This window comes from Lactuca serriola, chromosome 5 (genome assembly GCF_051521515.1).
Source record: "Lactuca serriola cultivar US96UC23 chromosome 5, Lser_US96UC23_V15, whole genome shotgun sequence".
Taxonomy (NCBI): Eukaryota; Viridiplantae; Streptophyta; class Magnoliopsida; order Asterales; family Asteraceae; genus Lactuca; species Lactuca serriola.
Window position 1 is genome coordinate 64,007,217 of NC_136412.1, and position 22,292 is coordinate 64,029,508.

At 37.4% G+C, this 22,292-nt stretch overlaps 1 protein-coding gene across 6 annotated transcripts; it reads right to left on the bottom strand.

Moving 5' to 3' along the window:
- Positions 1-585: 585 nt before the first annotated feature.
- On the bottom strand, positions 586-20,198 carry LOC145052557 (cell division control protein 2 homolog D-like). 6 transcript variants are annotated; one of them, XR_013684076.1, is made up of 8 exons: positions 19,747-20,198; positions 16,254-16,360; positions 16,006-16,148; positions 15,302-15,363; positions 15,101-15,229; positions 980-1,560; positions 861-886; positions 586-790 (listed from the first exon to the last, which is right to left on the bottom strand). XR_013684076.1 is itself a non-coding variant. In XM_079000385.1 (6 exons), the coding sequence occupies exons 4-6, from the start codon at positions 15,358-15,360 to the stop codon at positions 1,438-1,440; spliced, it is 294 nt and encodes a 97-aa protein (XP_078856511.1). In that variant the 5' UTR covers positions 15,361-15,363; positions 16,006-16,148; positions 16,274-16,360; positions 19,747-20,187; the 3' UTR covers positions 1,404-1,437. The 6 variants fall into 6 exon arrangements, 5 of the variants coding, with proteins under 5 accessions (XP_078856511.1, XP_078856508.1, XP_078856507.1 ...); XM_079000385.1 differs by lacking the exons at positions 586-790; positions 861-886 and having other exon boundaries at positions 1,404-1,560; positions 15,118-15,229; positions 16,274-16,360; positions 19,747-20,187; XM_079000382.1 differs by lacking the exons at positions 586-790; positions 861-886 and having other exon boundaries at positions 1,404-1,560; positions 15,118-15,229; positions 16,231-16,360; positions 19,747-20,186.
- Positions 20,199-22,292: the final 2,094 nt, after the last annotated feature.

Below are 22,292 nucleotides of genomic sequence, written 5' to 3' on the forward strand. Positions count from 1 at the left end.
ATTGGTTACAAAAATGGGTATCGAGTCGATTGAATAATATTATGTCGTTGTTTGATTAATGAAGTTAACAGTATCAAACAATTTGAATCGAAATTGACATCACAAGAATTTTTTTCCTAGACTTATTTTACGTTAATATTTATATTAAATAATATAATTTATCATTTTTGTCTATTTATTAACGTGTTTTTATATTTTGAATATATATATATATATATATATATATATATATATATATATATATATATATATATATTATCGAAAGCTTTAAGAAATGACGTTGATGGCTTCAAGTTTTTAAAGATTAAATTTGTTTTAATTCTAATTAAATTGGTTTAATATTAACTAGATGAGGAACCCCGCTTCGCGAGGTATGGATTTGTTAATGTTTTTGGTACGCTTTCACATTTTTTGAATAAGAATCGTAGGGAATGAAGGGTGATTGAAATTTTTGGACCTAAGATGTGTCGTAGTGATGTATTGGACTAAATGTTGTTTATAATAGAATTATTAATTTGGAATAATGATCAAATACATATGACAATGATCGGTCATTTGTTAGAAAGAAAAAAGGGCATAACATATGATAAGTAACACACTAAGACAACTTACTTCTTAGTATTGTTATTACTTCTTAGAACAAATTATTAAAAATGTAGTTTTCAAGTGTAAGAATATATATTTTTCTAGGAAATGTTGCTTCAATCATCAAACATTTTCCCATTGCATAATTACCTCCCACGTGTGAAAATGCATCCAATGTATTGATCTCTATCTTGAAGAATGTCACCTATTCAACAACTGAAACTGATAACCAAAATCTTTACATTTTGTCTATTAACAATTCCAACAAAACAAACCTGTTCTTAGAATGTAGACGACCAGTCTGAAAGAAAAAAAAAAAACTTGAAATGAACAACTTATTAGAACCACTAATCCTGAAACACTACAAAATTGCAGAATATGAGTAAATTATTACCTCTACGGATCTTTTTGTATTGAATCTTACAATCCCAAATGCGGCAGTTTTAGGTCATGAATTGGTCCAATAGTTATTCTTACTTCTTGAATCGCTGTTACAAAAGACAAAGTGGACAATTTCGTTGTCTTCAAGTTTTCTCCCTTTTGTAGTTAAGAGACCATTTGGGTTGACAACACATAATTTACGAAGCATTTCACTGCTCTGACTATGTACATTTAGAAATTAAGATCCTATAATACACTAATATGAAAGAATATTGCTATTAATTACCCTTAGAACTGAGACTTGATCTACAGTAACACACTAATTAGTCTAGAAGCAACATTAACACCTTCCTTACCTTTTGGTTGGTTCTAGTTGTCGCTGTAATTAAACATAATAGTAATAATGATAAGTAATTCTAAATTTTAAATCATTAAAATAAAATCAAAGAAATGGAAATTTTATAGTTTAAATCAATAAGACAAACATAAAATATCAGCAAGTACAATTAATCCTAATCCTTTTGCAACTGAGGTATCTTCCTTTTCTTGAACAAAATAACCATGACTTTGTTCTCCTAACCACACATGCATATCCTGATAAAAAATCAAAAAAACTAATTAATATGAAAATAAACTGGCCTTTTTTGCATTTATCCTAATCAACTAAATGAAAGAAGCAGCAATGTACTTTCATTTTACAGTTTACATGAAAGCAAGTTGCTATATTAGATATTAAATTAATTTAAAAAAAGAACAAAAAAAAAATATAAATGATAGTAAGATACTTTATTAAAAAAAGACCATCTTATCATAATCTATATGTGTTATGGAAACCTGTAAGTTAAATCCAAGGAATACTAAAACTGGATTTAATTAATTCAGAAAGAATGAGTACCGAATATGCAACCAACAAACCGCATTTCGATAGCTATCGAATAATGAGTAGCACCCAAAGGGACTTTAGGATCTGTATACCAAAGGTTCTGTTGGGTCGTATTTTGTGTTGCGTCTATTGGGCTCGTTAGCTAGTCCAACATAGATCTCTGGTATGGGCCTGTCCATCCGTGAGTTTTGTAGGGTTTAGTATATATAGATGCATGCATGCATTCTAGAACGAGAGGACGATTAGTAACGATTAGAGTATTATTGTTCAAGCATATTTATCGTTCTTGTTTTTGTAACCCTAGAATCCTCTACAGTGGAAGTTCTTAGTCGAGCTCTGCTGAGGATCGAGTAATCTAATCATTCGACACATCTTGATTCATACTTGTGTTTTGTTCATTGTTTTTACGTTCATCGCATACCTGTTACAAAGATCTAATCGATCAAAGAGTTAATTAATAACTCATCAATTGGTATCAGAGCAGGAGGCTGTGTAATTCATACACATCTTTTTTGTGAAAGAGTTTGCTATTAGGGTTATTCCGCATTAACTAATATTTATTGAGCTGTCACTCCATTATTGACGTAACTCAGCATTTATTTGTTTGCCCTAATATTAAATATTACAAGTCTGATCTTTCAAACAGGTTAAAAACGATCAAGCATGGACGAGTCACAATCTAATCCCATCAACATCTCTAACAGCATTGGATCGACGACGAAGATTCCTATCCTTTACACCCAGGATTACAAAGTCTGGGCACATCACTTTGAAGATTATGTCATCGGATCGGAAGACAATGGATACCTTATTTGGGAAGCAATCGTTTTTGGACCATTTTCTCACTCTGGAACGTCAAAAATCATTAAAACTCAGAAGGAGTACAATGATCTGTTAAAGGACATAAAGGATATTGCTCAAGACGAAAAGGAAAAGTTTCAATGCAACATTAAAGCATTGAGACTGACTCGATTCGCTCTGCAATCAGATACATTCAGGCTAGTGAGTTCATGCAGCACTGCTAAAGAAATATGGGATAGGCTACGAGAGCTATATTCTATAGATGAAGATTTGGAGCATTCTATTCAGACCTTGCTTTTGTCTGAGTTTGGTGAATTTAAGCAGAATTCAGATGAAACTGTTACTCAGACGTTCGATCGCTTCAATCATCTTCTTAGCAAGATGATCAAACACGATATAGAAAGGAAGTTGATTGAGCAAAAAGTAACCTTTTTGAATGGCCTTAGATCCGAGTGGAGAGCGGTTGTGTCCACTGTTAAAGCTCATGAGCAATTTAAATCCTATTCGTTGGCAAAGCTGGTGGGGATTTTGAAATCCCAAGAAAAGATTGTTTTACAAGAGAAAAATGTTGTCTCCAGTTTAGGGTGCTTGGCACTCTTGTCCAAAAGCAAAAGTATGGTAGAAGATGAAGATCTCAATTTAGAAGACTATGATCTTACTTCTGAAGACTATGCAATGATGGTATCGAATCCAAAGAGGTTCATTAAGAAAAGGTTCCCTACCAATAAGAACCAAAATTGGCAGGGAAGCTACAGTTCTGAAAAGGTCAGGGAGGAACCGAAGACAGACGAACCAAAGAAAGAGGCAAAAGTTGAAGGAGATTCAGGTGTGAACTGCTACTACTGTGGAGGAAAGAACCACTATGCAAAAGACTGCGTTCTAAAGAAAATGGCAGAGAAGGATGAGGAAAAAGATGAAGAGGCCTTGTTGATGAAAAAGCTGGAAGAGATCAAGAGAAAGAAAGCTACTGCTAACCCTTCAATGAATGCTTTAATTGTGCAGGGTTCGGCAGCGGATGATGAGTTCGGTGGCGTGCAGGTCTGGTCAACCGACTCAGAGGATGATGAGGTCAGGAAGCCATCTCATGGAAAGACATACGTTGCAAGAGGTGAAGAAAGTGGCGGGAAGTGCTTGATGGTGACAGATGTATCTCAAATGAGGGGATACAATACGGATGGTGGGAATGAGGACACCAAGGAGCGAGAGGACCTATGCTTCACAGCAAAACCTCTCAGCGTGCAGTTCAATAAGCTTGATGAATTAATCAAGAAGGTACAATCCATTTTTGTTTCATTTAAAGTCCCACAAAATTCGTATGAAAAAGAATTAAAAAGCTTAAATTCAAGAATCTCAAATCTAGATAGCAGTTTAACTCAAACACGGGTCACCAATTCTAACCTAACTGACCAAATAAGCAGGGTTTCTTCCAAGAGTGAGGAACGGAGGATGTGGATAGAGCTGAAGGAGTCGGAGCTGATTAAAACCAAAGATGAAAACATTTATTTTCAAAGAGACAATTTAAAACTTTTGAAACAAAGAAATGTCTTTTGTTTAATTGCTAAACGTCTTTATGCTAACATCACTCAACTTCACTTTGAACTGTGAAATAGGGCAGAAAATTCATCGCATGATTTTACCCTTCCTTGAATTTAAGGAAGATGAAATCGACGCTAAAGCATATAATTGTGAAATTGTAGTTTCGTCTGATGATGTGAATCCGACGTATATGTATGGTCTGGACAAAATTGAATCTTTTATAAAGTCCAAGGACCATAAGGACATGTTGAAAAACCTTTTGGATGAAAACGATAAACTGAAACTAAAGACCAAAACCATACAAAAGTTTGACTCATTGAATGCCAACTTAAGCTCAGAAAATAAAATTGATGTTGAAAATGCATCTGAGCTCAATGAGGATGATGATATGAGTGAAATTTATGTAGAGGATGAAGTCGACTGTTATGAGTTTGTCAAGAGCGAACCCGAAAACCACAAAAATCTTATTTCTGAAAATTTTGTGGAGTTTGCTCATTTGTCCCAAAATAACTCCCCGATTCTAGAAGAAAAGGCAGTTGTGTACCAAAAGGTGAGAACAATACCAAATCAGGTGTATAAGGTCATAGGAGTAACCGAACATCAGACAGCCGAACTCACCGGCATTGTAAACGAAGATAATGCAGATGGCTGTGATGAATTTTTCTGGTCTGCTCCTATAGATAATGCTGACGAAACTGTTGGTCTATCAGAGCGAACGTCCTGGAAAACCAAAGGCAGATATGTGCCAGAGCCACTAAACAAGCCTGGCAATTTCGATGTGCCAAGTACCAGTGGTACAAAAGAAGTTCCTATAGAAGAAGTCACTCCTTCAAGCGAAACACCATCAGTTCAAAGTGAACCGGCTGACAGGAAGCAAAAGCAAAAAGCCAACATCCACAGACAGCCGAAGCAAGTGAAGGATCAAAAGAAGCAAAGGAATCTGAGATACAAAAAGAATCTCTCAGAGCGGAAACAGATCTGGCGATCTCAAAACGCCCATTTTTTTATCATGACAGAAATTTAGAGAAAAGAGAAGACAGACCGCAAGAAATAAATAACAACCGAAGGGAAAGGTTCGGTTCAGAGAACACCAGCTACCGAAAGCATAGGTTCGGTTCCGAGAGCAAAAGCTGCCGAGGTTCAAGGTTCGGTCCTACTAATGACCAAAAACAAAAGGGCCACCTAGAACGTCAAGTCAAGAAAACTTCTCAGTCTAAATTCTCTCATTCTAATTCTTCTCAACCCCATTCTAAATCTAATTCTGTTCAAACTCAAAATGAAAAATCTTCAATAGATTTGAAAGGAAAATCGAAGGTTTCCTCAGTCAAGAATGATCAAAAGCATTCCAAGGCCGAAACGCCTGAACCTGAATCCAAACCGACTGTAACAAACCCCAACAAAATTAAAGTTTTCACCATTAAGAAGAAAGATGAAACAACTTTAATAAAAAGAACATATCTAGTTGACATTTCCCTTACTATTCATGTTCCTGTGAAAGGCTCACGTGGACCCAAGAAACTTTGGGTTCCTAAATCTGCTTGATTTTTGCAGGTAATTAGTGACGAGAAGTTCAACGAAGAATGGTATATTAATAGTGGTTGCTCACGTCACATGACCGGAAGGAAGGAAGAGCTGAGGGAATTTCGATCTCTTCCAAACGGCGGGAATGTCAAGTTCGGGAACAACTCATACGGCACGATAAAAGGTTATGGGATGATAACAAATGGAGACTTCACGATTAGAAAAGTTGCATATGTTGAAGGACTACAGCATAACCTCATCAGTGTATCACAGCTTGTTGGAGGTACCGGTCTTAAAGTTTCATTTGATGATGAGGGTTCAGAAATAATAGAGAAGAAAACAAAAAGAGTGATTCTCAAATCAGAGCGCAAAGGTGAAATGCTTCTTCTCAATCTCAAACCTATCAAAGGAAATCCAGCTATCTGTCTATTATCCAAAGTACATTCTGACGAAAGCTGGCTGTGGCACCGATGGCTCTCCCATCTCAATTTCAAGGATATCAACAAACTTGTCACGGGAGGTCATGTTCGGGGTCTTCCATTGCTCAAGTTCGATCGAGAACATTTGTGTGCTGCATGTGAAATGGGGAAGCAGATTCGTCAAAGTCACCCATCCATAATCAACACTAAAGTCGTTGAACCACTTGAGTTAATTCACATTGACTTATGTGGACCATCTTCTATCGAAAGCATTGGCGGTAGCAAGTATATTCTTGTTATTGTTGATGAATTTTCACGCTTTACATGGGTGTTCTTTCTGAAGCACAAATCTGAGGCAACTCTCAAGCTAAAGATGTTTATCAAGCAGGTTGAAGTGCAGCTGAGGAAAGTCGTTCGCAACATCAAAAGTGACAATGGGCTGGAGTTCAAGAATAAAGAATTTGAAGACTTTTTAGCAGAAAAAGGAACCAGTCACAACTTCTCAGCTCCCTACACCCCTCAACAAAACGAAATTGTCGAAAGACGAAACCGATCTTTGTGTGAGGCGGCCCGAACCATGCTAAGTTTCGCTTCTTTACCTCTATATTTCTGGGCTGATGCTATTGTTGCAACATGTTTTACGCAGAACAGTTCCTATCTCAATAAGTGTTTCACTCTTACTCCTTATGAGATCATCAACAACAGAAAGCCAAACGTCAAATTCTTCCACGTATTCGGCTCTCGATGCTTTATCTTCAATTCTAAAGATCATCGTAACAAGTTCGACGTTAAAGCCGATGAAGGAATTTTTCTGGGATACTCTCTTACTTCGAAAGCGTACAGGGTTTTAAACAAGCGATCGAGGAAGATTGAAGAAACATATTATGTGACTTTCGATGACAGCTATGTCAAGAAGCTGAAGGCCACGGAAGAATCAGTTGGAGAAATCTTTTCTCAAACAGGCCAAGTCACAGCCTCGATTGCGAATTTGTTTGAGCAATTTGTGGAGTTATTCGATGAACCGGAGAAGGCTACTCTCTCAGAAGCCAATGCAGCAGACAACAAAGTTGACCATCTGAAGCACATCGTCGATGACGCTGCCAAACGACTGGGTGAAGGAGAATCAGTTCTAAATGAATCTTCTCAGCACGGTGCTTCAGTTGAGGGGGAGAATCCATCTTTATCAAAACTGCCAAGTTCATAGGTTGAGGGGGGAGAACTCTTCTCTAGCTGCACCCGAAAGTACTGTAGCTCCCGAAAGCTCTACTGCACCCGAAGGTACTGTTGCTACCGAAAGCCCAAATGCTCCCGAAACTCCTGTAGCACCAGAAAGTCAAGATACCCCTGAGAGCTCATCAGTCGAGGAGGAGAATGCCGATATGTTTTATGATGATGACAATCAATCTGAATTAGAAGAGATGGTAAATGCTGAATTGGATCCATCCTATGATCGGAAAGGTCCTCTTGTCAAATGGACCCTCCTCTTGTCAAATGGACCAGAGATCATCCTGTTTCACAGGTAGTGGGAAATGTCTCTGAAAAGGTCCTGACCCGATCTCAACTGAAGGCAAAGCAAGCATCTCTGTTCTCAAAAGTAGCGTTCTGCATGTTTAACTCTTTCATCTCAAAAGTAGAACCGAATAAAGTAAATACTGCTCTTGATCACTCTGATTGGGTTCAAGCTATGCAAGACGAACTTAATGAGTTCGAAAGAAATAAAGTTTGGCGCCTCATTCCAACTCCTAAAGATGCCTCGGTCGTTGGTCTCAAATGGGTCTTCAGGAATAAAATGGACAAGGAAGGCAATGTAATAAGAAACAAAGCTCGTCTGGTTGTGAAAGGATACTGCCAGGAGGAAGGAATCGATTATGAGGAAAATTTTGCTCCTGTAGCTAGGCTGGAATCTGTTCGAATATTTCTTGCCTATGCTGGACACAAGAACTTTGAGGTCTACCAAATGGACGTGAAGTGCGCATTTCTAAATGGAGAACTTGAAGAAACGGTGTATGTGGAGCAACCTCCGGGATTCGTGAATGAAAAGTACCCCAATCACTGCTATATTCTGGACAAAGCGGTATACGGACTAAAACAAGCACCTAGAGCCTGGTATGAAACGCTAACCAAGTTTTTAAAGATGTCCAAATTCAAACAAGGTTCAGTTGACCCAACCTTCTTTCGTAAGAAGGAAGGTAACCACCTTATGATTGTTCAAATTTATGTTGATGATATCATCTTCGGCTCAATGAATCCTAGCTTAACGGCTGAATTCAGAAAGCTGATGGAGACTAAATTTGAAATGAGCTCAATGGGTCCTATTAAATTTTTCCTTGGCTTAAATATTAGACAGGGACCGGAAGGCATCTTTATTAACCAGGAAGCTTACACCAAGACTCTCCTTGCTAAATTCGGCATGATGGGAGAATCAAAGGTTAAAGTTCCAATGGCGTTCGGCACCAAGCTCACTTCATCCTTGGACAAGCCAGCAGTCGATATTATGCTATATCGCCAGATGATTGGTTCTCTAATGTACCTTACTGCTAGCAGGCCTGATATAATGTTTCATGTTTTCTACTGTGCTAGATTTCAGGCGAATCCTCGTGAACCTCATATGCTTGCAGTGTAGAACATTCTCTGGTATCTGAAATGAACTACCTCTCTCGGCTTATGGTATCCATCAAACTCAGGTTTCTTCGTTCAAGCCTACTCAGATGCAGACCTTGGAGGTTGTGGACTAGACAGGAAAAGCACCACTTGAGGCTGCCAATTCCTTGACGGGAAGTTGGTTAGTTGGAAATCAAAGAAACAGACTTGTGTATCTCTGTATACAGCTGAAGCAGAATACATCGCAGCTGCCTCCTGTACATCTCAAGTGATTTGGATCCAAAGCCAACTCCGGGACTATGGACTCAATATGAAAAAGATCCCACTATATTGCGACTCTGAAAGTGCAATTAGGATTTGTCATAACCCAGTGCAACACTCCAAGACTAAGCACATAGCACTGAGGTATCACTTCATTAAGGATCATGTGGAAGATGGGAACGTCGAAATTCATTTTGTTTGAACCACTGATCAACTGGCTGACATCTTCACCAAACCTCTTCCTGAAGCTTCTTTCAACAAAATTCTACAAGGTCTTGGAATGATGGAATCGGAGTCAGTACCAAAAATTACCTCTCAAGATCAAACGTAAGAAGCGAAATAGACCGAACGTTCGGGTTCGGGTCTTGATCTGGTGTGCCGAAATAGACCGAACGCTCGGGTTCGGTTGTATCATTTGATTTTCGCCTATCACTCAAACGTAGTTTCTATGGTTGTAAATCTTTTGTATCATTTTTCTTAATTCATTTATCTTATTGTCAAAGTTCTTCTCTTTTTCAATCTTATTTTTTTTGGCAACCGAAATAGACCGAACGCTCGGGTTCGGTTACAAAATTTTTCTCACCCAAAATAAACCGAACGCTCGGGTTCGGTTCCAAAGTTTTCTCAACCGAAATAAACCGAACGCTCGGGTTCGGTTCCAACATTTTTTTTGTATAAATTTTTTTATGTCTTATTTATTTCGATCAAAAATTCCAAATTTTTTTTTTCGTAAATTCAAAAACTCCAAAAATATTTTTTTATTTTGGCTTTTATATTTTTTATTATTTTATTTTATTTATTTCATTGTGGTTAACTTATTTCACTAGCTAAGTGTCCCTAGAAGCATGTTGTTGTATGTGACCAAAGCCTCATCTGATTCTGAATAAAAGCCTTACTGACTTGGTACAAACAAACCATGTCTTCCCAATTAGGCTCTCATATTTATTCTAATCATGAGCTACCTAACTCTCTTCTCACATGAGATAAGAGTTTTCTGCTTAGTCCTATTTTTCATAGCAGAGGTACTTTGGGTTTCTTTACACCATCTACATCATTTTTCTCCATCTCACTCATTTCACAAACGTAACCCTTGAGACTCTCAGACATTACCACTGAGGTTTATGGTTGCACAACTTCTGTGTTCATGATCTTAGCTTCATGTCACTACGTGCTAAGTGAAACCCACAATTCAATACCTACTATGCATTGACGGTGAACAATTAACTTGCTCTAGCTTTCACTAATGAATTGACGAACTTATCCATGGGAGTACAACATGAAATCTCTACTTTTCTTTTGAGTGATTCCTATGAAATTGTTAAATCCAATAACATTTCTTCCCTTGGGATCCAGTTTTAATTTTTTTTGAGATTTCACATACATTATTTTACCTTGCCACTAAAATTATCTCCAACCTACTTGTTCAAACAGACTACACTGGTCTCACAAGTACTTCGTTCGATTTCTATCTTATATCAAGATCAGGTATTATGAATCGAAGCGAAAGCCACCTCATAAGCCTAATTAAAAGAAGCCTTTCAACACTTCTTAATAAGTGTTTGATCGTTATTCAACGGGAAACCACACAAACACTTTAAAGTCTCTCTTGACTTTGAAGGAAGAGATTCGTGTCTGGGATCCACTGTTTCGTGTCTTTATTGACATCACATAATCCCTCAAAAGTGTTGCTTTATTTCTTTTTCTTTTACACACTCAGCATGAATCTTTTTGATTTTCCAAAATTCTGGTTTCATTAATTCTAAGGAATTTTAATTGGGTTGGCTGTTATCCAAAGTTGTGGTTAATATTGATCCACGTGGCGATTTTATTTTAAAGATGCCGTTTCACTCTAAAGGGATAAGATGACGAAATGTTGACTCAGGCGGGAGTCCAATCGATTTGATTTCAAACGGCGCAACAGGGAAAAGCGTGCGAATAGGAACCGTTTCATCTCCACACGGCGCCTGATGGGAAGGCGTGTAATTAGGGACTGACACTCTCTCTCCTGCGTGATCATCGTCAAACCCAACTGTCACGCGTCAGTCACCTCCGAAAAACCCTTCGTTTTTCAATTGAAGATTTGGGAAAGATCTTTCTCTCTCCTTTACCCACAGTATAAAAGGTAATGTGATCCACCGTTTATCTCTTTACTGCACCTAAATTCTCAGAAAGCAAAAAATTCCTCTAAAACTCTACTGTTCATCATCTCTCCCACTTTCATCTCAACAATGGCGGATTCTTCATCTGTTCACGCGACCTCTCACATCTTGCCTATTCGTCCCCAGCAGAGTTTGATCATTGATCTCACTCCTCAGGCTTACGACGCTTTCATGTTTCCCATCATCGAATGCCTGAAGTTCTCGCCAATCGCTACTGCTCTTACCAGGGCTGAAGTTGTTCCAATAGAGTTCCTGTCACAAATCTTTGCCACGACTCGCTACGACAAGGTCATCGACAAGATTTTCTTCGATGTCATTGAGCACAAGGCGTCGATTTCCAAACAGAGGTTTTGTACACTGTTAGGGTTTGCCCCTGATTCTTCGAGGGTTAATCCGGAAACCATTCCAATGGGTCATATGTTTAACATGTTCTACAACATGGGGTACACTGAGGTGCTCACTACTGTCACGAAATTCAAGAAGTCGTGCCTGCCCCCTCAGTGGAATGGAATGTTCACTGTTCTTTTCAAGGGCTTATCTGAACGAAGTGCTGGATCCGATGGGGCAAGTCGTTTATTTCTCTCCATCATGTACGGGATCTACAATGGCATCAACATGGACTACGGGTCGGTCCTATGGCAACAACTCATTCAGAGTCTCTCTTCGACTTCTCGACACTCAGAGATTTCTTATGCTCGATTTTGGACTATTGTCACGAAATGGGTGATGGACAAGTATCACGTTCCCATTGTCGCTGGTGCTCCAATGTCTTCGATTGGTACTTTCCATACCACGAAGATCATTGTGTCGAATGCTTCGAAATTTCCCTTCAACGGGTCTATCCTGGAAACGATGTATGGTGACGTTCCTGCTGACAGCCGGATCATTCAAATGTATAAGGAATTCAGATGTTCTGGTCCGAGGGATCTTACTCCAGAGATGCTGAAATCAATTCATGATGCTGACAAGCCTGCTCCTAGAGGCAAGAAAGTTGATATGGGAAAACAGGTGGCAAAGGGAGCAAAAGGCCCATCTCCCAAGAAAAGGAAACTCACTAAGGCTGCTCAGTCTCCACCGCAGAAGAGGAGAAAAACCCAACCGCGACAAAAGTTGATTATCGCTTCATCCTCAAGCGAATCTGAGGACGAGGGTTCTGATTCGGATGGATCTCAACGTGGCAACACCCCACCACGTTCGCCTACCCCAGAGATACATATTTCTACTTCTCCTATCTCTTCTCCACCCGTTACAATTCCTATTTCTATTCCCCCCATAACCTCCACCACTCAAATACCACCTACTTCCATCCCAATACCACCACCAATCTTTACCGAAGCAACAACCACTACCACTGCAGATGTTAGAACCAACATATCTGATACGGGGGTTCATACTGACGCACCAAAAACCACCTCAGCACCTGAACCCACACCAACAACTGAACACACCACCCAAACCGAAACTACTACTACTACCGAGCCTACAGTTTCACCACCACCATCTTCTCCTGCTCATGCTTCAGAGGAAGAAGAACCACTCCTTGGCAGGGAGAATATGACTTTTGATTCGGTCTACTATAGTCCGTTTCAAGTTCAAAGTGACGACGATGACGATGCTCCTATCACAAAGAGACATCTCAAGGAGCTACATGACAAAATTGATTCGCTCATCGCCTCGTCTTCCTCATCTCTGTCCTCCATATCTGAAGCTGCAATTCAGAAAATTGTTGAGGCTTTTTCCAAAGCTCATCAAGTTTCCCTTGATTCCGCCACGGCCGCCATAGATGCCTCAACCAAAGCTTGTGAGGCAGCGACCGAAAAAGTCGATAAACTATTCACTGATGCTTCTTTCTTGTTGAAATCTTTACAGGAAAGTGCTGAAGCCACCAAGACTATGCTGGAACCCATTATCAACCAGTTGGCTACATCAGTCGCTTCTGAGCTGAAGTCATTCGCTTCGCTTCGTCAAACCATCTCTGACGACAACTCAGCTTTCAGAATCACCATTGAGGAGCGTCTCTCCAAGCTTCAAGAAGACTTAGCTGCCGAGAACTCTCTCATGGATGCTCTCACAAGGAAGACTACCGCTCTGAAGGTCAAGAGTACTCAACTCTCCAACTGTTAACAGGAGATTGACTCTCTTCGATCTGAAAGAGAGGTGGTTAAATCGTGTGTTTCGGATGTCCACTCTGCTATCTCCAACATCCTTGAAGCACATGACCCAATCATCAATTATTTAGTACGTCGTACCCTTGCAGAGAAGCTCGCTCCCACCCTTTCTCTACTCAGCAAAATTGAGGGGCTCCTTGATTTTGTGTCCACTCCGAAACAAGGGGGAGAAAAAGAACAAGTGTCTCAACCACCTCCTACTTCAGCAACTCACACAACCGAACCTCCTCCAGTAGGCGAAGCCTCCGGTTCTGGTGTGAAAGACAAAGGCAAAAATATTGCTGAGGAGAGTGATGATGATGATAAAGAGACAATTGCCGACCTCCTGAAGCGTCAAGGTTGAGATAAAGAGGCTGACATCAGTAGCCGTGTGGCTAGAGAGGCTAAAGAAGCCGAAAGAAGACAGAAAGAAGCCCACGACCTTCTTGAGAGCAAGAAAACTCTTTTTCCTCCGTGGACACTTGAGAGGCTGATTAAAGAAGCCATTGACACACCAAGTATCTTGTGGCTAGAACCTGTGATCTCTTTAGATCGTTCTAACACTGTCGACTCACAGTTCGACATGCCACTGACCCGAAAGGCGTTTGTTTTTCATGCCTTTGACAACATTGCAGAGTCCCCTCATCCTCATCCACATGTTGATCGGGACTTAATCGAATTTTATCTGAAGGCCGCTCAACCCCAATACCAGACTTGGAGCGCTCAGAAAATTATCAATGGTCGGGTCCTGAAGCCGTACAGGGAAGGAAACTTCACCAACGTTCAGTTCAAGGTACTAAGGGGATCTACCAAAGCCGAACATGCCATCTCACTTGCAGATCTTCCCAACCTTAATCCCCATGATTGGATTATCTTGCACAACATCCTTCTTACAAACAAAGCTGAATATGGTCCGATCATCGACCATTTTAAGAGGATGCTTGTATGCTATATCATGGAAGTTGCTTTGATGGATCAGGAGATTGCGAGCGTATTTAAGAAGAAGCCTACCATATCTCCTGTTGGCTCTGCCAGTGATCTCAACATGATGCAGATGGGGAAGATTGACCCAAAGAGAAACTCCGTCATGTTTACCAGGAACGAAGGACAGAAATGCCTTTTCGCCTTGGCAGACAAACATCTCTACACCACTGCATGTTTGGAACACGTTTTAGGGATCATCCATCGATGCAAGCAGAACACAACGGATGATATCAAGTACTTTGATGATATGATTCAATGGTACATTCGGTTCAGACAGACTATCCTTGCTCTTATCACACGTCTGTTTGATACCGTAAAGAAGGCTCCCGCTGCTTGCCCAAGCAAGAAGAAGAAGTAGTCTCGCTCCAATTTGACGCAAAGGGGGAGATTGTTGGGTCGTATTTTGTGTTGCGTCTATTGGGCTCGTTAGCTAGTCCAATATATATCTCCGGTATGGGCCTGTCCATCCGTGAGTTTTGTAGGTTTTAGTATATATAGATGCTTGCATGCATTCTAGAACGAGAGGACGATTAGTAACGATTAGAGTATTATTGTTCAAGCATATTTATCGTTCTTGTTTTTGTAACCCTAGAATCCTCTACAGTGGAAGTTCTTAGTCGAGCTCTGCTGAGGATCGAGTAATCTAATCATTCGACACATCTTGATTCATACTTGTGTTTTGTTCATTGTTTTTACGTTCATCGCATACCTATTACAAAGATCTAATCGATCAAAGAGTTAATTAATAACTCATCAGGTTCAATATCTGAAATGATAGAAATTATTAGCAAACATGAAATTAAATTTTTAAAGAAATTTTACCATTTTGTCATATATACCTCGTGAGTATACTTCTTAATTGGTAGAGTAAACGCTCTGGCAAGTCCAAGGTCTGCTACTTTATGTATCAATGTCTTTTTGTCCATCAAAATATTGTTGGGCTTAAGATCCCTGAAACAAATGAGAAAAGAAATCAAAAATATTCTTTTTGAGTTTTCAAGAATAGAAGAAGATTTAATCTACCTGTGTAATACACCATGAGCATGGCAAAAAGCAACGCTCTTACAAAGCTGGTACATCATATACTGCATTAAACAGCACAAAACGTTACAAAAAATAATATACTTCCATTTATCTACCGATAATAGCAACAGACTTGCTCCTTTTATAGCAACATACTTGCTCATTTTACAAAAAAAAGTAATATATATATATATATATATATATATATATATATATATATATATATATATATATATATATATACTCTTTCATACCAAAACAACAATATACTTTCACTATCTACTAACAATAGCATTGCACTTACTCTATTTACCAAAAATAAAAGTAAACTTATATTTATCAACCAATCATAACAACCATCCGACTCCAGATGGAGTTTATCAGTTAAAATCATTCTATAAAACTTGATATTGTAAAATCACATGCGATGACAGTAATGTCATCATGTTTGATGTTTTCAATCAAGATGTATTTTTCATAATCACATACGGAATCTGACTTCTAATTAATATTTGAAACATATGAACATTAAGCCCACGATTGGCTGTTGGATGCTTCATGGCTGCTTCATAATGGGAGTGTCCATCATATTTTTATGAGTGAGTCTAAATGTATGATGTTTTCACAAAGATTTTCACAAAAATAAATGTAATAAAAACCATGACCACCAAAAAAACAAAATAAAAGAGTATTTGCAAATCTACCTTTCCAAGTTTGTGAATAATGTTTTCAGATATGAGAATGATGGTTGTACAAACCCCAATAACAACCCATGTCAGGGGGTGGAAGCTAGAAAGAATATCTTCCTTCAAGATCTTAAATCCAATTTAAATGTTGAAATTTGTTCCTATATGTGCATAAAAAAGGTACTGAGTCAACAAATCAGTTGCTTATAAAAATTGAGGATAAAACGTTAATGAATCAATGACCTATCAAGAAAATCAGAAATTACAACTAATGACGGGTGTCTACTTGAGACTTTGCAATATGGTCGACACAATCAACTCCATTTAATTTCTGAATGGTTTTTGCTTCAAATACAAATCTTCATCCACCAACCTGCAAATTCAATCAGAAATCCAATTCTATGGTCAAAATTACTCTACACCACAAAGAAAGTCAATGACTTTAGTCAAAATATGAGGGCCAAAACTATATTGAACATGAACTTGGTTAAAATAAATTAACAAAAGTTTTGCAATATATGATTTTCTTTTTTTTTTTTAATTTCATGCAACTAAAGATTAATCCTAGATAATAAAAATTGCAAAGGAAAACTGTTTGGTGGGTTGCAAATATATGGATTACATTGTTATAATTTGGTGGATAGTCCAAAGTATAATGTTGTAATGGAAAGAATGAAAGTTGGATTCCAATTCATTAAAGTTCCTTAACTTTTACAATATGTTTTTTTATATCCAAAAAGTGGCATACATGATGGGTATCTATCTTTAATCACGAATCCAAGTCATGTAAATGAAAAGTTATCGTTAACAGATATAAAACTTATCATTCAAAATCTTAAAGATTAATCCGAAACGTAAATTACATTAAATAATCTCAGTCATCCATCAACAATTAGCATAACCTGGTTGAAACATTTCATCGAGCAGTTGGGTTGCAGAGTGAAATAGCAGGTAACTCTTAAACAGTTATAGAAATTATGTTGGGCTACTTTTGCAGAAATTTTGAACAAAGCATATAGTGTAATTCAGAATTGTTAATCACAATAATTAGACAACCATAACCTCACCAATTATCATAGTAACAACCGCAATCCATACTTAAACCACCTTTGGAGTACAACCCAGAAAATAAAAACTTTGTGAAGTATAGAGCATACCAGGAGTAGAAGCGTAAGTTTGCATCCAATCCCTTCACCATAGCGTTAAAGGGTTCCACTAGAAACCCTAAACACCAACAAATTCCAAAATAATGGAGTAGAAGAGGAATGAGGTGATGACAGTTGAGGCGGAGGTCGAAGAATCCCAACAAAATCGAGAGCACGAAACCATAGACGATCATAAGAAATAAAGGTGAAGAAAGATTGAAGAAGAATCGAGATATACGAAGCAATGATTGGCGGCGGATAATAAGGGAGGTAAGTGTAAAATTTCAAAAGCGTATCGAGGTCAGTGGTGTTTGTTGTAGAAAGAAGTCTTGATTAGAAGAAGCATTAGAGGTGGGAAGATGTTCCGTTGGTTTTAGTGGTAGAGGAAGACGGGGAACAGTTGAGAATGTTGAGAGGTGGAAGCGATTGGGGGAAACTGATACCCACCGAAACGAAAAGGATTCTCTAAAGATGATGTAGATCGGTCTTTTGTTTCCTACTAAACCATAATCAAATATAAAAACCCCCGCAGGTTCGATTTATGACCTTTGTGGGCGGTGAAAAGAACTTGGTGAAATAATCAAGGATCTGGAAGGATGAGTCAAAGACGATAGAAGAAACTAGAGAATGACTGCAATTCTAAGACACTACCATCGGCAGTAGGCGGAGTGTGTGAAGCAGTCTGGATCGGTGATGAAGAAGAAGGGAGAAACGGTGGAGACGAAGAGGGTTGGGGAGACGGTGAAATTTGGAGTAGAGATAACGAAGACGATGGAAGGATCGGGAAGTAAAAACCCTAACCACTGTGGTCACCCGAGGAACAGTACCCTGGTCAGGTAGTTTAGTAATGTCATATGCTATTTTGGATATTAGATAAGTTTAATATTAAAATGGTTCGATTGTAATTAAAATAGTAGTTTGGATATAAAGGTGAATTTTATAGTTGTAGACGAACATATATGTTGTTTTAAAATTCATAAGCATATAAAAATAATATTTAAAGTTTGTAAGGATACAAATGAAATTTTGTTTTTTGTTTTTGTTTTCTACAAGGAAAATGGTTGCAAACTTAAAAATAAAATAGGTTAGTCCATGTCTCCTACAAGAAGAAGAGCCATATATCTTTTTTAGGTTTGCGATAAGGGGCATATCTAATGTAGAAGAAGGGTATGTATGCACTTAATTTTCTTACCTATACAATTTTCTTTGAAAAGTTATATATATATATATATATATATATATATATATATATATATATATATATATATATATATATATATATATATATATATATATATATTGTTTCATGCCTTAAATATATATACCGACAAACCCTAATTTTATTTTCCAGATTCCCCATTGTCTACGGTTTTTTAAATAACAAACAGTCTGTAAGAGAAAACATCTACATGTTCTGTATACTATCTACAGTTTTTTAAATAGTCTACATGTTCTCTGTACCGTCTATAGTTTTTTAAATAACAAACAGTCTGCAAAAGAAAACGTCTACACGTTGTGTTGTATGGGTTTCACAAAAAAAATCATGAAAATATTCTTAAAAAAATAAAAACAAACATCTAAATGACACTAGTGTGATTTAAACCTTCCCTGTTAATTGTACCATTTCCAATCATTAACCTTTAGAACATATGAAATATGAAACTAAATAACTTTAGATTTAAGTAAATATTAAACTTGGTTTTTAAACTAATGTTCTAAATTTAATCATTTTTAACTGCTTTGATCACGAGATTATATTCATCATCTTTTAAGGATATGGTGTGAGTGCGATAAACTCATACTGCCATGTAGACTGCTAACACCGTGTCGGGTCTACATTTTCCAATGCGGTAGTGCGGAGCTCGACTAGAAGCTACCGTACCTCTCTCTCTCTCACCGTTTCTGGTATGTGTCAAACATGGTAAATTGATGTGGAGATGGATAGTCTTTGCCATGATAAAACCATGAAATTACAGCCTTTAGGTCTAATACACAATTTTAAAAAATATGTATATATATATATATATTCTTTTTTTGGACCCGGGGAGGGGAGGGGGGTGGTTGGTTCGGGTTAAAAAAACCGCTTGCAAAAATGTACTATGAAATGGCGCCGATTACGTTCATGCAAGTTATTTCCCAAAATCCCTTGAAAATAAGTTAAATAACATAAAAGATTTTCAAGAAATAATAATATTTCCCTTCGATTTTCTTACACGGTGGATGATAATTATGTTCTGAAAAACAAAAGAATCCAATTAAAAACAAATATATATAGTTAACAAATCTTAAAAAGATAAAACCAAAAAAATAACAAAACTGTCAACATGGTCCTGTAGACAACAGATAAAGTTTATACACCTTTAATGTCGATTGATAGCATATATCATATATATTCGGTAGAATCCAAACAAAAGATTTAATATTACTTAAACTCAAATGATCAGGTAACCTGATCAGACCTTTGGGTTAACAGTAACAGCCACCACTACATACCCTAAACAAACAAGTTCATTAATTAATTAGCTTTAAATATGGATCAAACACTAAACCCTAGCTGCTGATGAGAGAGAAGAAGAAAGAGAGAGAAAGAAAGAAAGGGAGATGGCTTGTAAACCTGGGTCATGGTTTCCCAGTTGTCAGTTGTTCTGCATGCAGTACAATGGCCACACACACATACAGCAGTAACACAGTAGCAGCTAGCAGGATTTAATAACCAAGTACCAATGCACAGACATGGAGGAAGGTGAAATGTGCAGACTCATAGAGAGAGAGAGGGTGTGTGTTTTATGGGGGTGTGATTAGTGTGTGAGAGAGAGGGAGAGGGAGAGAGAGAGAGTAAAAAAGAGGGCATCGATTACATCACACACACGCAAAAGAAAAAAGAAAGAAAGAAAGAAAGTAAGAAAGAAAGAAGGTAAAAGACATATTAGGTTTGGGGGGAAAGCATGGGAAGGTGGCAGAGATTTTGCAGAAGCCACACTACACACCACAGTTTTTGTGTGATTGAGAAAGAGAAAGAGAAAGAAAGTAAATAGTGGTCTCTTCTGCAAAATTTCAGACACCAGTGGACCAATCCTTCATTAACTTCTTTCTCAATTATCAATCATGCATCTTGGTTTTGGCTCCCCATTAATGCATGCTCATGCTCATACTCATACTCATACATCTAACTCATTTTATTAATATTTTATAACATATATATATATATATCATTTACTATATATATTTTAAGAGTTGATACATATATATACATTAATCCACATGGTCTAGACCTTTACATACATACGTACATATATGGTCTACTTGAGTCATACTCTTGTCATAGATATACACATTAGCTACTCATTTATTTTCACCTTTTGCAACCTAATCAATATACACACATGGTTTACATAATTTGTATGCACATACTGCAGTCTTCTTCTCTACCTCATCTAAATGGGATTTTCGGAGTCTTCAATTCCAAATGGGATCTTCGGGACTTCTTGTTGTATACAATCTTCGGTATTTGTTATCTAATCTGATTTAGGGGTGTCGATCGGATAAAATTTTCAGGTTTCGCGTAAAACGGGTATTTCCTTAAAAAAATAATACCCGATACCCGACCTATATTGTAATTCGGGCTTTTGGGTTTCGGGTATTCGGGTTTTAGGCCGGTTCGGATAATTATCGGATATACCTGAAAATGTTTCTTTTTTCTTTTTTCTTTTTTATTTTATTTTTGCATTTAGGTTGGTTTAATAAAAAATTGGGTAGCAAAATATTCCATTTCAAGTTAAAGAAGACAAAAGTATGTGAGTATTTTGAGGAGCATACACATATCATTCTAGTCTATTGAATCTCGAGAAAATTAACCCCATTTTTAACACATATATTTTGAATCCAACTAATTTTGGATTATATTGTAATCTCAACTACAACAATTTATCATGTTTATTATTAGATTAAATAACTCTTATTGGGTTATATTGAATTCAAAACCAGAATCTGCTGCACCACTTCATTGTTACTGTTGTATAATGTATGTTCATGATACATGGCTAGTGAGAATATGCATCATGAGAATTTTCAGCCTATAACGAAGATGGAGGCTAAGAATTGCGTCTTTGAGGATCGAAATTCGGATTAAGAAATATGGAGCGTGCCTGTGTTTGTTTGTGTCGATCAAGAAGAAGTGAAGGGTTTTAATTTTTTTTCAAGCATGCTTCTGCCTCATGTTACCAATAGTCCAATACCCTATATAATACATAGGATATGGGATATATTAATATTTAAATATACTATGTATTATTTTAAAAAACGAATTCGGGTATTCGGGTATACCCGAAAATTAATGTTCATACCTAAAACCCGACTTATACTATTATCTGGTTAACCTATTACCCGAATGTTCATACCCGTTATCTGTTCTATCCGACCCATTTTACCCAAATTTGAAACGGGTCGGGTGCGTAGAACGAGTTTCGGTTGTTTTCGACACGCCTAGTTTGATCTATATATGTAGATGTGTACTTAATCACTTGATTCAAATACGATTGACACAAAATTTCAAATGTAATACCATGTCATATAAGATGTCATTAATGGATCAAATCTTTTTTATAATCATAATCTATTACGTTTAAAATGAACATATTCGTTTAGACCCCATCGATGTAAGAAACTGGACTAGGAACATATATACCTCTTATTATAAAAACATGATGAATAAGGAAAATTAACGATATTCATTAGCATCGATCTGGCCCATATCATTAGCATCTGACCCATATTTGTCGATTTAAAAGATGATAAAGGATACAATGATTTTATATATATGTATGTTATATATGCATTTAATTAGAAGATAATAATTAACGTTATCCGATGAATATATGTGTATGATAGATACATACACATTAGTCATATCTCGCCAGCTACTCACTGCACAACACACATATTGGCCTACACTAACCCATTTTCGCCACCTAATTGATATACGTACATTGTCTTCTAAAGTTCAATACACACATGGTCTACAACAATGGCATTTTGTCATCTAACCAGTAACATATATGATTTATGCATGTCTTCATAGATATATGTATACTGTTATGATCTTTTTACACATGGTCCAACAACAACGATCTTACCTTAGCTGACGCATATATATTAACCATT